This window comes from Rhineura floridana, chromosome 11, assembly GCF_030035675.1.
Source record: "Rhineura floridana isolate rRhiFlo1 chromosome 11, rRhiFlo1.hap2, whole genome shotgun sequence".
NCBI lineage: Eukaryota > Metazoa > Chordata > Lepidosauria > Squamata > Rhineuridae > Rhineura > Rhineura floridana.
In genome coordinates this window covers 8,384,495-8,400,232 of record NC_084490.1, presented here as the reverse complement: position 1 = coordinate 8,400,232, position 15,738 = coordinate 8,384,495, and the positions used below count along the sequence as shown (strand labels likewise).

Genomic DNA, 15,738 nt, shown 5'->3' with positions numbered 1-15,738 from the left:
GTCCTCTTTCATTGGATGAGCTTCAGTTGGTATGGCTCAAGGATGTGGACAAGGTGCTTGGATCAGTGCAGGCCGCCGTGTGTGTTGTCAAACCTTGCCCTTCATGGCTGATAAAACCCAGTAAAGGGAGGGTGGCTGGTTGGTCCAGGCAGGCAATTAGTGCATCTTTACAAGAGAGAGTGGTCCCTGCTTGCCTAAAGGAAGCAGTGATAAGACCACTCCTTAAGAAGCCTTCCCTAGATCCAGTAACTTAAAGTATTACCTACCAATCGCTAATGTCCCCTTCTTTCTTTGATCTGCCCTTTGAGTCTGGAAACAAATTAAGGATTGGCGTAATCCCCAGTTTGATGTAGTTTTTTTTAAAAATTACCTCTATCTCACTCCTGCGCATGGTTGCTGACGTAAGAGGGTTTTATGTGCGAATGTAGTCAATTGTAAAGATGGGTTGCTCGGAGTGTGGTCTGGAATATGCCTCCAAATAATCTGTTCTCGTACATGAAGATGGAGCAGATCGGCCCCAGAGAGCAGGATTAGAACCAGTGGGTGGAAACTGCAGGGAAGCATATTTTGGCTCAGTATTGGGAGATACTTCCTTAATCATCAGAGCTGTGGCCAGTGGCAGAGACCTCTTGAGGCGGTGGTGGGCTTGGCTTCCCTGCTGAAGGCATTCCACCTGAGGCTGGACAGCCAGCTGTCAAGGACACTGGAGTTTCATCCTGTATTGCAGATCTTGAATTGAGCTAGGTGAGGAATGGGGTACGAATGTGGCCCTCCAGGATCTCTGCTTGGCCCTCAGGCCACACACTTAAGAACATAAGGGTGCTGTGGGATCCGGCCAAAGGGAGCCCATCTAGTTCAGTGTAGTCTCACAATGGATAACCAGATGCCCATTATGGGAAGTTCGCAGGCAGGACCCGAGTGCAACAGCACTCCCTCAACGTATGATTCCTGGCAACTGGTATTCAGAAGCCTGCGACGGTGGAGGCAATGCATAACCATCATGGCTAATAGCCTTATCCCTCCAATTCAGAGCCCAGCAGTGTATACATGCCCTGCATCTTTGTATCTATGAAAACAGATACAAAGAATTCATTCAGCTTCTCTGAGTCCTTTGTCACCTAAAGGTCCAGCCACCTCCCTAGCTAGTCTCCTGCTAGCAATATATTTAAAAATAAATATTTTTGTTCCCTTTTTGTTTTCAGCGGTGTGCTTCTCTGATTCTCTTTCAGCATCCCTTGTTGTCTGCTGGAGTTTCTTTTGCCAAAATTTGTCATTTCTTTCTGTTCTCCTTATTTGGACAAGACTTTCAGTTTCTAAAGGAAGCCTTCTTGCTTCTGGTACCTTCTTTGCCTTTGCTCATTAACCACACCGACAACCACTCCTCCCTGGTGGCATGGAGTTTCCAGAAAGTTTTCTGTTTACATTGCATTTTCTGATGCAGGGGTAGCGAACTTGGTGCTCTCTAGATGTTGTCGACTACAATTCCCATCCATCTCAGCCATCGTGACCAGGGAGGATGGGTCTGGTAGTCCAAAACATCTCAAGGGCACCACATTAGCTGCCTCTGCCTTAGAGAATGTGTGTTTGTAGCATGTGTATTGATAAACAAAGCTAAAAACTTTGAAAGTGTCAAACTTGCCTAGTATTGGCATCCATTCATTGTTCCTGATGAACTTACAAAACAGCAGACAGTGGAGAGAAAAAAAAGCACTGGAACATCTTCTGCCTTACATTGCTGCTCCTCACTGGCCCTGCTTTGTGTGACCCTCAAATCATTTTGCCTGACTAGAATATGCCCTTGAACTGAAATAATGCCTCTCTCTTGCCTGGATGGAGAGATGTATACGGATAAGAGAAAATTCAACTCATTTGAAATGTGGTGTTGGAGGAGAGCTTTGCGGATACCATGGACTACAAAAAAGACAAATAATTGGGTGTTAGGACAAATTAAACCAGAACTATCGCTAGAAGCTAAAATGATGAAACTGAAGTTATCATACTTTGGACACATACTGAGAAGACATGATTCACTAGAAAAGACAATAATGCTGGGAAAAACAGAAGGGAGTAGAAAAAGAGGAAGGTCAAACAAGAGATGGATTGATTCGATAAAGAAAGCCACAGACCTGAACTTACAAGATCTAAACAGGGTGGTTCACGACAGATGCTCTTGGAGGTCGCTGATTCATAGGGTCGCCATAAGTCGTAGTCGACTTGGAGGCACATAACAGCAACAGAAGCTCTTGCATGGCTGGAATGTATCCGACATCCGGCGTCGGGCGTTCCTGTGATGTTCCTATATATTAGTGTATATATGGTAAGTGCTGGTTGTTTAGAGTATACATGGTAAGTAGTGAAAGAGGAGGGGGAGTGAATGGGCAATAGAATGCTTGATGATTGGCTGAATGTTTAAAATGGCTGACAGTATAAATGAAAGGATGACAGGTAAATCTGGAGGAATGTGAGGTGGTGAATTGTGGAATCTGGGGGGAGAAGAGAAAGAGTGGATTGCTTGGTGGGGTTTAGAGAGTTGTTTACCAGGAGGGAGGTGGAGTTCGGATTAGTATTGAGTAAAACCATATGCTTATGTGCCTTAAGAAGAAATCTTGTTAATCTTGTTAGCTTTGTTATCTGTAATAAATACTTAATTTGGTTTACCAAAGGCCTGATCCTTGGCTGGGGTTTCACAGACCAGAAGGGAGGGTAAGGTAATGACCAAGGCTGAAGGGGAACTGTAACAAATGGTGGCAGCGGTGAAGAGAATAACAATACCAGTATTCAGAGTCTCTGGGAATACTAGTATTGGGACGTTACTGGTGGTTGCCTAGCAGGGGGATCTGTTGAGATCTGTGCTAGAGCGGGGAGAGAAATCATAAGAGAGAGCGGTCCGGACTGGTGGAGTCCCTGGTGGTGCCTAGAGACAGGCAGTAACCACGAGCAGGTAGGAACCTGACAGGGAGAGCCAGGGAAGGACGCCTCACATGTGGTGGCAGTAGCGGTGGGATACGAACAAAGGAAGCATCACATGTGTTTGTCAGTAGCGGTGGGATACGAACAACAGAGAATCCAGATACGAACCAAAGAGAGTCCCAAAGACACGTGGTGACAAAGGAGACTACATCACAGGTGTTGGCTGTAGCAGTGAGATACGAATACTAGACAATCCCTAATAGTTCTGTGGCAAACAGAAATAACAAAACAAGATTTCTTGTGAGAGTGACTGGCAAAGAGTGTGGCAAAGAGTGAGTGAACTCAAACACCATGGCTGAATACATAAAAATGAAAAGAGAGGAGCTGGTGGAGAAGTGCATAACATTCAATTTACCTCATGAGGGTAAAGGGGTAGATGAATTGAGGGTAGCACTTATAGGATTTGCAACTGCCCAGCAAAAACAACCTGTCAGAGAAGAGACCCCAGAAGGATATTTAAGCAATCCCGCTTATATAGAGTACTTGAGAGAGAAGTTGAGGATGGAAGGTGCAGAGAAGGAAAAACAGAGAGAGTTGGAAGCTGAGAGATTGAGGATGGAGGCTGAGGAAAAAGACAAGCAGAGAGAGTTGGAAGCTGAGAGATTGAGGATGGAGGCTGAGGAAAAAGATAAACAGCGGGAGTTGGAAGCTGAGAGATTGAGGATGGAAGGTGCAGAGAAGGAAAAACAGAGGGAGTTGGAAATTGAGAGAATGAGATTGGGGTTTGAGGAGAGGGAGAAGCAATGAGCATTGGATGCTGAATTACAAGTAGAAAAGTTAAAATTTGATAGAGAGAAATTTCACTCTGAGGAGACAAGGAAAGAGAGAGATGGAGCAAAAATAAAAATTACTCCAAAGGACTTTGCTGTCTATGAGCCTGGTCAAGATCCTCAAATTTACCTCAGCACCTTTGAAAAAGCAGCTCAGTTGTGGGGGCTACCTGAAGATAAATACATGCAGTATTTATCAAACCTGATTAAAGGGGAATTGGCTGAGGTATACCAATATTTCCCCTCAGACAAGCCCGTCACCTATGCTGAATTCAAAGAAGCAGTGTTTAAAAGATTCAGACTGGGGCCTGATTATTTTAGAAAGCTTTTCAGAAACTGCCAGATACAGACAGGGAGGTCTTTTGTGGAACTGGGAGCAAAGTTGATGGATATATTTGGAAAGTGGATGAGTAGTGCCAAAGCTCAGTCAGTGGAAGAGGTGAAAAGCCTCATGATACTGGATCAATTATACCATCAGTTACCACCAGAAATAAGGCTCCTGGTCAAAGACCGTTCCCCTACATCTGTGCAGGAGGCCGCAGAGATGGCGGATCACTTCGCCTCCAATAGAACTGGCTGGGTGGGGAAAACATCAAGAGAGTTTAAACCCAGACCATATAGTGCTGGCAGAAGGGATGTGGTACCACAGCGAGTGAGTCCTCCATTAAAATCTGAAGGGCACAGGACACCCCAGAGTGGATCTGTGTACCCTAAAAGTGAGGAGAAATTATGCTACAAATGTGGTAGACCAGGGCACCTACGTTTTCAATGTGAGGTTGCCAACCCCAGTAGTAATCCTGCTCAGACAAGGACAGTGAAAACAGAGCCCAAGGCTTTAGAAACAGCGAAAAAGGTTCAGTTTTGCCAGATAAACTGGACAGAAGTAACAGACCTTGATTCAAGTCTAAGAGAGGAAGTGAGTGTACAAGGGGCAAATTATTGGGCATTGCTTGATACTGGTGCCGCTCAGACATTACTGAGGCCAGATTTAATAAAATCTGAGGTAATATTACCTCAGGAAACTGTGACTATCCAAGGAGTGAGGGGTCAACCAGAAAGTTTGCCTGTGGCCCTGGTGGAAATGACTTGGAGAGGCCGAGAGGGCCGATATAAAGTAGGCATTAATGCCCAGCAACAAGAACCAGTAATACTGGGAAGGGATGTAATGGGCGCCCAAGGAAAGATCTATGTAGTGACCAGACAGCAAATTGGCAGAGAAAAAGAAGCCATATTAAGGGGGGCTGAAACAAACAGGGTGGAATCTGTTAACCAGCCTCAGGTCACCATAGCAACCACTAGCAGGCCTGCTGAAGGAGACAAACTGTATCAAGTGGTCTCTGGGGAAGAGGCAGAGCAATTCAGGGAAGAGCTGCATAAAGATATAAGTCTGAAGCAGATAAAGGAACAAGCGCTGACCCAACAGATTCCTTTCACTGACAAACTGAGGAATCAAGTTGTGTGTGAGAATGGGATTTTATATAGACTGTGGATGCCTGCTGAGAGAAAGGATGAATGTGAACCAGTGAAGCAATTGATAGTACCTAGCAAATACAGAACCAGATAGCTAGAGGTAGCCCACGATGTCCCATGTGCAGGACATCTGGGAATAAAAAAGACCAAGAGGAGATTGGCTGCACATTATTATTGGTCAAATATCTCCAAGGATGTAAAACAACATTGTCTATCTTGTGGAATATGCCAAAAGGTGGGAAAGAGTGGAGTAAAGACCAAGGCACCCTTAAAGCCCCTTCCTATAATTGGACAACCCTTTTATAGAGTGGGAATAGATTTGGTGGGCCCTTTTTCCAAACCCACAAGGCATGGCAAGAAATATCTAGTGGTGGTGGTGGTGGATTTTGCCACCAGGTACCCAGACGCAGAAGCACTGAGATCTGTAGAAGCCCCTGTAGTGGCAGAGGCTTTATTAAAAATCTTTATGAGGCTGGGTTTCCCTCATGAAGTGCTGACAGATCAAGGCAGTGTATTCATGGGAGAAGTGATGCAATGTATATGGAAATGTTGTGGTCTAAAACATCTAAAGACCACTACTTACCATCCCGCCACTAATGGGCTAACGGAGAGATTCAATGGAGTTTTGAAGGGCATGATAAGAAGCTATGTTCAAGATCACCCACAAGACTGGGATGAACGTTTGGGATGCTTCTTATTTGCATACAGAGAAGTCCCTCAGGAGTCAACAGGCTTCTCACCCTTTGAACTAATGTTTACTAGAAAAGTGAGGGGACCTTTGGAACTGCTAAAAAATTCATGGGAAGGAACTCTGGGAGAGTACAAAACTTCTGTAGTAGATTTTGTATTGGAATTCCGCAATAAATTAACATCAGTGATGGAAGTAGTGAAAGAGAATTTGAGTCATGCACAGGAGAAGCAAAGTTACTGGTATGACAGAACAGCCAGAGAATGTGTGTATGATGTGGGAGATATGGTTATGGCGTTCATACCCAGGAAACATGACAAATTACAGGCTAACTGGGAAGGACCATATACCATCAGAGAAAGGCTTGACACAGTGACGTATGTAATCACCACAGACCAATTAAACAAAAGCAAAGTGGTTCATGTAAATATGTTAAAGCCTTACCATACCAGGGATGCAAAGGTGTTGCAAGTTACCGTATTCCCTGAGGGAAGTGGGCCTGAACTTCCAGATTTGGTACAGGAAAGCAAAGACAAAGGAGGGGTAGATCAAGTGGAATGGTCAGAGGAGGTGAAGGAGGAAGTAAAAGAAGAGATTCTGAGAATTTTGAAAACCTATAGGAATCTCTTTAGCAACAAACCTGGCCGAACCAGTATAGTTATACATTCCATTGATACTGGAGATCATGCCCCAATCAGATCTGTTCCGTACCGTGTGAATGGGAAAGTTTTGAATGAGATCAAAAAGGAGGTGGAAGAGATGCTGGAATTAGGAGTGATCAGGGAATCCATCAGTCCCTGGGCCTCAAGTATTGTCCGGGTTCCGAAAAAAGATGGAACGACAAGGTTTTGCATTGATTATCAGCTAATCAATAAAATTACTGTCCCAGATGCGTATCCTATGCCTAGGGTAGACGCAATGTTAGAGTTATTGGGGGCAGCAACCATTATCTCTACACTAGATCTCTGTAAAGGATTTTGGCAAATGGAACTAGACGAGCAATCCCGAGCCAAAACTGCCTTCAGTACACCAGATGGGTTATATGAGTTTGTGACCTTACCCATGGGACTAAGGAACTCACCAAGTTCATTTCAGAGGCTAATCAATACTGTGTTGCGAGGCATGTCAGATTCTGCAGTGGCCTATATCGATGACGTGGCCATTTTTAGCAAGTCGGTGCCTGAGCATGTCCAACACCTGACAACAGTATTGGAGGCCTTAAGAAAAGCAGGCCTCACAATAAAAGCTAAGAAATGCCAGTTTGGACTAAAGGAAGTAATCTATTTAGGACATAAGGTGGGGAGTGGGAAAATCACCCCCTTATGGAGCAAGGTGGAGGCAATACAAGCGTGGCCGATCCCCTTAACCAAAAAACAAGTAATGGCATTTCTGGGTGTGGCTGGATTTTATAGGAAGTTTGTGAGAAATTTTGGGGAAATAGCAACCCCCTTGCATGAATTAATAAAGAAGAAGTGTTCTGAGCGTGTGGTATGGACGGATGAATGTCAGAAGGCTTTTGATCTACTGAAGCAAGCCTTGTGCCAAGGACCCATATTAATAGCACCAGACTATGACAAACCATTCATCGTGGCTACAGATGCGTCGGACCTGGTGCTGGGAGTCGTCTTGCTACAAGAGAGAGAAGGCACCAGACATCCAGTGGTGTACCTGAGTCGCAAGCTGACGCCGAGGGAGAAAAACTATTCGTCAGTCCAGAAGGAGTGCCTAGCGGTCGTGTGGGGACTGAACAAGTTGCGCCCATACGTGTGGGGACGAAGATTCACAGTGACTACGGATCATCGGGCCTTGTTATGGTTGCAGACTATGAAAAACCATAACACTATGCTGCAGAGGTGGTCCTGGGCCCTACAGGACTATCAAGTGGACTTCCAGTTCATCAAAGGCAAGGACAATGTACTGGCCGATGGACTTTCCAGGCAAGTGGCTGGGACTGCAGTGACGTGACCAGACAGAGGAACAAAGAAAGACATTTTCCCCATAGAGACTTTTATTTGTTAACGCGACGTATAAATCCTGGAACAGGAATAATACTCTGCCGTTGTTTAAGGGGGGGGGGAAATGTGATGTTCCTATATATTAGTGTATATATGGTAAGTGCTGGTTGTTTAGAGTAAGTAGTGAAAGAGGAGGGGGAGTGAATGGGCAATAGAATGCTTGATGATTGGCTGAATGTTTAAAATGGCTGACAGTATAAATGAAAGGATGACAGGTAAATCTGGGGGAATGTGAGGTGGTGAATTGTGGAATCTGGGGGGAGAAGAGAAAGAGTGGATTGCTTGGTGGGGTTTAGAGAGTTGTTTACCAGGAGGGAGGTGGAGTTCGGATTAGTATTGAGTAAAACCATATGCTTATGTGCCTTAAGAAGAAATCTTGTTAATCTTGTTAGCTTTGTTATCTGTAATAAATACTTAATTTGGTTTACCAAAGGCCTGATCCTTGGCTGGGGTTTCACAGACCAGAAGGGAGGGTAAGGTAATGACCAAGGCTGAAGGGGAACTGTAACAAATGGTGGCAGCGGTGAAGAGAATAACAATACCAGTATTCAGAGTCTCTGGGAATACTAGTATTGGGACGTTACTGTTGGTTGCCTAGCAGGGGGATCTGTTGAGATCTGTGCTAGAGCGGGGAGAGAAATCATAAGAGAGAGCAGTCCGGACTGGTGGAGTCCCTGGTGGTGCCTAGAGACAGGCAGTAACCACGAGCAGGTAGGAACCTGACAGGGAGAGCCAGGGAAGAACGCCTCACAGTTCCCCCCGCGGCGCTCTCACCGCTGCGGAGTCGATGTTCGCGGCTGCACTCGGCGTCGGGCGTTCCCCTGCGGCGCTCTCACCATTGCTTCCACCCACTTTTGCCTGTGGTCCTGCCACAGCGGTTGGCATGGGCCTCCAAAAAGTGAGGGGATCTGTCCTAGATCTCCAAGGCTCCTTCCAATCCTGCGATGTTAATGTACCTCCCAGCCCTGCTTGTAGGAACATAGGAAGCCGCCTTAGACTGAGTCGGACCATCTAGCTCAATATCAATCACTGACTGGCTGCCGCTCTTCAGGGTTTTAAACAAGGAACCAGGGACCTTCTGTAAGCGAATCAGGTGCTCTACCACAGAGTAAAGATGTGAAAGCCCCGCGGGGGAAATGGAATATTTTCATGGGGGGCATGCTTCCCCCCAATTTTTCCAGGAAAAAAGCCAGGTCCTTCTGTCTCCCACCCCAATTTTTCTGTCCCCCCCAGGCCTTCACATCTTTACCACTGAACTGCAGCCCTTCCCCCCCATGGGCTAATAATTGCGGATAAGTCCAAGGGATCGATGAGATCCGCACCTCCTTCACTTCAGCCAGCATTGGTGCAGAATCAGAGGCTCCCAATCTGTTCATTGGGCCCAGCTGAAGCAACGTAAAGAGAACGGCACAGGACCTGCAGTTCAGAGAGTAACAATCTGATAGGGGTGATGGATTGGGTCGTTAAGCTTCTTCTGCATTGCTAAGATTACCAGCCTCTGCTCAGTCTGCAGGTGTTAGGAGGAGAAAATGCTGGCCTCTGCGCCGTGAAAAGCTTTGAGTGCTGAATCCTGTTCAAGGCTCGACAGCAGTTTGATTTTCTCCCCTCTTCTTCTTCTTGTGGGTTGGTGACCCTTAGCTTTGGACCTTTGGGGTCTGAGTTATCATAACTGGAACAGCCATATCCGGTTCCTTCCCACTGATAACCAGGGAAACTTGGCTTTGTGGGGAAAGCAGACAGAAAACGTCTGTAGAAGTGAAATCTCTTTTAGTCGTCATCCCATTTGCTTCCAAAGCATTTCTGTGCCATGAAACAGCTACCTACTTGGCCAGGTTCTTTGGGCCAGACAATGTTGCACAAGGGTCTGTGATAGGAGGCTGGTTTGGTGACACGGTAGCCAGCTGCCTGATGTGGATGGTCTGTAGCCATCCTTTCCATGCCAACTGGTGGGATCCTAGGGGCAGATTTGGCACCACTGATAGCATTTGCATTCCCTCCTCCCCACCTTTGCTGAATTGCACTGAGCTGTCGACTTACAAGGCAGCGTTATTCTCAGGGTGGTAGAGTGGCTAGGGTCGGAAACTGAGGAGACCCAGGTCGAAGTTCATTCGCCTGCTTGCTCACAGATTCTGAATCATGAGCTTTTAAGGCTGCAGAAGTGGTGGCCATAAGTGATGGTTTGATGTGCTCTTGATGTGTGACTGGGGCTACACTGCGGATTTGTCTGGCTATAGTTGACTGGTCACGAGGCGGTCGTGGTGGTGGGTGTATAGTCAAGAAATTGTGATGGATTGCTAATGTTTTCCCTTCTCTCCTAAGTTCCCTGGAGGAAATGAGAATTACCTGGCTATCACCGGGACAACGCACCCCTTTTTGTCAGGGGCCGAGGTGAGATTGGCTGCCTGCAGAGGCTGAGGGAGGGGTGGGGGTGGTAGCGGTGCCGAATATGACGAATGTGTGCTGAATGCCAGGAATCAAGGGAGATTCATAGCTCACAGCAGACCACATGCGGTGCACGTTGAAGGTGCCTGGTTCAGTCCCTAGTACCTCCAGTTAAAAGATTGCAGGTGATAAGGAGGGCCTCTGTCTGAGCTCAGGGGTGGGGAAATTTGTTATCTCCCTGACCCCTGGCGGGCCAAACTTGGTAGGAAAGGGTGGTATGAATTAGAAGGCAAGATCGTGTCGATTTAAGGAGCCCAAGTGATGAGAGGGGCACAGATAAAGGAGCTGCCCCTAACAGAGGGGCTGCCCACCTGTCAATCACCTGACCTCATAGTGATGTCAAGTAATGCTGCACTTTTAAGCCTTGATTGTCTGGACTTCAAAGTACAGCTGTTTGAAAGCACTTTGCAAGGCTGTTTTTTGGAGGTTTTGAGGAGCAGCGTGAAGCTGCTTCAAACAGCGGCCCACTTTAAGCTCCTGATTGTTCCTTTGAAGCTCCGTCCTTACCCACCCTACACCTTATGTCATGTATGATTGTCATGTGTAGGGCTTGTGGGTGTGGCTTCCCCAAAATGGCCTCATGCGCCAAAAGTTGGGCCTGCGGGGCACAGGTTCCCCACTCCAGGAGGAGAACAGTCTCCAGTGCTTACTAGTGCAAGACTTGAATTATAGTTGTTTTGGAGTGAAATATCTTCAGGAGCTTTAAAAGCTTGCAAATTCTTTCAGTTCAGAAACACTTTGTTCTGAAAATATGAACTTAAGAACCACCTTTGAACCACAATTTCATTCTCTCTCCATCTCTGCCACAGAGTCTGCAGAGCTTCTTCACTCAGAAAAGTACTGGGCGTAAGGGGTGACATCTGACCTAGCTTAGGGTGCATTTCCTAAATTTGTCTGTCTGTATTAAAGTATCTCTGTCTTGTTCAGACTTTCCACACGCCAAGCCTTGGGGACGAAGAGTTCGAGATCCCACCCATAGCGCTGGACGCCGATCCCTCCCTGGCTGTTTCTGATGTGGTTGGGCATTTTGAGGACCTGGGCGATCCTGTGACCGCCCCAGACACCACCTTCTCCGCCCAGTATGGGGTGCAGGCACTTGACATACCCGTGGGCATTAGCCATGGCCTTATGGAGCAAGGGGGTGGGCTTCTGAGTGGCAGCTTGGCTATGGTGAGTACTGCGTTCTGTGTTGCTTTGGGAGGCAGAGTTGGCAGTGCGGTGGGGGGGGGACGCTCTGGGAATAGACTGATTTTGCAATAATTGGACTATGCCACTGATTGACAGTGCAATGCCTTTGGGGACTAAATCAGGTTGTAGGTGACTGTATGTTGGCTTTCTATTCACCCGTACTCTTCAAGGAGTTCTTCCAGCCCAAGGCAAACTGGTTCTATTCTTAGGTGATAATCAACCTCCTCAGAGCTGGCTTCAGAAGCGTAGAGGAAAATGTCAGGAACACCAAAGCTGTTCCACCCAATGTGATTCCAGACATCGTTGTGCTGCTCTGGCAGTTAAAAGTAAACATTTGCATGAATGGGGTGGGATAGCTTCTCAGCGCTGTGATGGGCCCCAACTAGTTGCCAGTCTCTGAATTTTGTGGTCAGTGTTTAGCAGTAGTTATATAATTTAATTCCATTTATTAATCACTTCTCATAAAATATTTCAGAGTGATTTCTCAATAAAAACGTCAGCAATAAAAACAATTACACAAATTCATATATAAAAACAATGATAACAATTAAAAATAAAATAAACTCTTTCATATGTAAAAGCATCTTAAATCCAATACAGATACAGCCTGGGTTAAAGACCTCCACTTAAAGAGCATGTTGAAAAAGGAAGATCATCAATAGGTGCCGAAAAAACAATAGAGACAGACAATAGCAGCAGTAGTATTTACAAATGAGATCTGCAACAAAATGTTGCAGTGTATTCTCCTTATGGGAATGCTCCTGTTCAAGATTCCAGCGAGCCGCTCCCTCCAAGCAGGGCATTCTACTCTTCTCTCTCTGTCTGTCTCTCCCCTCCCCTCCCTCCCCAGAACGTAGGAAACTGCCTTATATTGCTTCAGACCATAAGTTCACCTAACTCAGTATTGTCTACACTGACTGGCAGCAGCTCTTCAGGTTTTTAGGCAGGAAGCCTTTCCCAGCCCTTCCTAGAGATGCCGGGGATTGAACCTGGAACCCTCAGCATATAAAGCAGATGATCTATCACTGAGCTATAGCCCTTCCCAGTTTTCCTTTCCAACAGGCACACAATACTCTGTCGCTACTGAGTAATGTGCTAAGCCCTCCTTGAGCTGTTATTTTTTGGGGGGGGTGGGGTGGGGGTTGCCACCTTGCTTGTGTGGTCAAGATTTTTTTGTGCTTCTGTCAGCCTTGGGACACCCCGAACAGAGTATCCTTGTAGAGGGCACAGTAGCCTGAAATCCTGAACAGGAGCACTTCCTGTTGCTGAACAGGAGTGTCTCTCATTGCTGAACACATGTTACTTGCAGCTATTCCATCTAATTTTGGCCAGCTTCCTTGTGCAGTTAGACATTCTCTTAAGATCCTTCTCTCTCTCTTTTTTAAAGTAAATTGTTATGATCAGTTAATAAACAGTTTCGGCCAGTGCTGGTCAAGTTCATAGCTGCCGTTCCACAAGCTTATTCACTTGTGCCGCAGGAAATAGTGTGCTGTTTTTGTGTCTCCAAACCTCGGTGTGAGGGAGATAAGATCTTGCTTTCCCCCCAAGACCTCTGGCACATGCTTTGGCTGAGAGGTGCGGTCTTTTCTGAACCTCATTCCAAGTGAAATAAGAGAAGATACAATTTCAAGAGACTACTGATGGGAGGAAGGGTGTATATATATATATTTAATTGGTGTAAACCGCCCAGAGAGCTTTGGCTATGGGGCAGTATATAAATGTAATAAAAATATATTTTCCAAAGCGGAGGGGACTGGAGCTTTTGGACATCTTTCTCAACAGAGGACCTGGCTGGAACAGAGATTCCTGAATGTTTGCCTTTCTGCAACTGTCTACATCACTCTGACTGTGTGTCCTCTCTCTCCCTCTTCACTTATCCCCACCTGCAGGATTTGGATCACCCCATGGGGACTCAGTACAGCGCCAACCCACCCGTCACCATCGACGTGCCTATGACGGACATCAGCGCTGGCTTAATGGGGCACGGCCAGCTGACCACCATCGACCAGTCAGAGCTCAGTTCTCAGCTGGGTCTCAGCCTGGGGGGCAGTGCCATCCTGCCCCCCACAGCCCAGTTGCCGGAGGAGCGGCTCTCGCCCACCCCGTCGCCCACCAGTTCTATGCACGAGGAAGAAACGGAAGAGATCAGGCGGGTGGGTCTTGGCTCACTGGCCTTGAGGGGGGTTCTGTGAAGCTACTATTGACATCTAGAGTCAGTGTGTGTGACTCTGTATACATGCGCACGCATGCAGACGCATGCGGCTGCCTTTGGGTCAGTACATTGGTCCAGCTTGTCCTCTGCTTCCTGCTCTGACTTGCAGCTGCTGGGGTGCCTGACAGAGGCTTTTCGTAGCTTTGCTAGCTGAAATGGGAATGTAGAAAGCATTTCACCAGGTCAAACTCTCAGTCTGTCTAACCTAGTCCTGACTGCAGCAAGTCTTCAGGGTCTCAGGCAAAGGGTCCTTCCTATCACCTGCTGCCTGAAACACTTTTAAATGGAGATGGCAGGGACAACTTGCAGCTTCTTGCATGCAAAACATGCTCTGTGCTACTTAGCTGTGGCCGTTCATCACCTATGGAACTGGAGGAGGAGGGAGCTGATCTTGGGATCTTATACATGCAAAGCATCTGCCGTGGCTCCTCTGAGTCCACCAAAGTGATGATCTCTTTGAAGGGCTGGATAAATATTTTATCGATAAATAAAGTCTTCCCCTCTTGCATCCCTTCATGGTTTGATTTGGCTTATTCCCCGGAGGTCCCATGCTGCTCTGTGTGTTTTTTTAGTACCGTATACTTTCCCCACTAATTTAGTTGCAGTTCTCTCCAGCAAGTTGTATCCATGGAGGAAATGCGGGTGACATCCTATGCTTATAGAATCATAGAATAGTAGAGTTGGACGGGGCCTATGGGGCCATCGAGTCCAACCCCCTGCTCAATGCAGGAATCCAAATCAAAGCATTCCTGACAGATAGCTGTCCAGTTGCCTCTTGAATGCCTCCAGTGTTGGAGCCCCCCCCCCCCATGTCATTGGTTCCATTGGCATGCCGCTCTAACAGTTAGGAAGTTTTCCTGATATTCAGTTGAAATCTGGCTTCGTGCAACTTAAGCCCATTATTCTGTATCCTGCACTCTGGGACAGTCAAGAAGAGATCCTGACCTTCCTCTGTGTGGCAACCTTTCAAGTACTTGAAGAGTGTTATCATATCTCTCCTCAGTCTTCTCTTCTCAGGGTTAAACATGCCCAGTTCTTTCAATCTCTCTTCATAAGGCTTTGTTTCCAGTCCCCTGATCATCCTTGTTGCCCTCCTCTGAACCTGATCCAGTTTGTCTGCATCCTTCTTAAAGTGCAGTGTCCAGAATTGGACACAGCACTCAAGATGAGGCCTAACCAGTGCCAAATAGAGGGGAACCAATACTTCACGCGATTTGGAAACAATATTTCTGTTGATGCAACCTAAATAGCATTTGGCTTTTTTTGCAGCCATAGCATGCTGTTGGCTCATATTCAGCTTGTGATCAACAATAATCCCAAGATCCTTCTTGCATGTAGTATTGCTGAGCCAAGTCTTGTAACTGTGCATTTGGTTTCTTTTTCCTAGATATAGAACTTTGCACTTATCCCTGTTAAATTTCATCCTGTTGTTTTCAGCCCAGTGCTTCAACCTATCAAGATCCTTTGAATTTTGTTTCTGTCTTCCAGGGTATTAGCTACCAATTTTGTATCATCTGCAGATTTAATAAGCATTCTCTGCACCTCCTCATCCAAGTCATCAATAAAAATGTTGAAGTTCACTGGGCCCAGGACTGAGCCCTGTGGTACCCTGTTCGTTACTTTCCCCCAGTTTGAGAAGGAACTATTGATAAGCACTCTTTGAGTATGATTTTGTAGTCAACTGTTCCATCCAGCCTGCATTTAGCTAGCTTGCTAATCAGAATATCGTGGGGCACTTTGTCAGAAGCTTTGCTGAAGTCGAGATATATTATGTCCACAGAATTCCCACAGTCTATGAGGGAGGCTACCCGATCAAAAATGAGATAAGATTAGTCTGGCAGGATTTGTTCTTGTTAAATCCATGTTGGCTTCTAGTAATCACTGCATTGTTTTCAAGGTGCTTACAGGTTGACTGCTTTATAATCTGCTCCAGAATTTCCCCAGGGATTGATGCCAGGATTGTTGGTCTGTAGTTTCCTCCTT

The 15,738-nt window shown here is 46.3% G+C and overlaps 1 protein-coding gene across 1 annotated transcript in view; it reads left to right on the top strand.

Annotated features, from left to right (window-relative positions):
• TOX4 (TOX high mobility group box family member 4) overlaps nt 1-15,738 on the top strand; it is a 27,582-nt gene that overhangs the window by 4,398 nt on the left and 7,446 nt on the right. Inside the window, exons 2-4 of the mRNA XM_061588139.1 lie at nt 10,233-10,301; nt 11,283-11,525; nt 13,433-13,696. Coding sequence (XP_061444123.1) covers nt 10,233-10,301; nt 11,283-11,525; nt 13,433-13,696 — 576 coding nt within the window. The remainder of the gene's footprint in view (nt 1-10,232; nt 10,302-11,282; nt 11,526-13,432; nt 13,697-15,738) is intronic.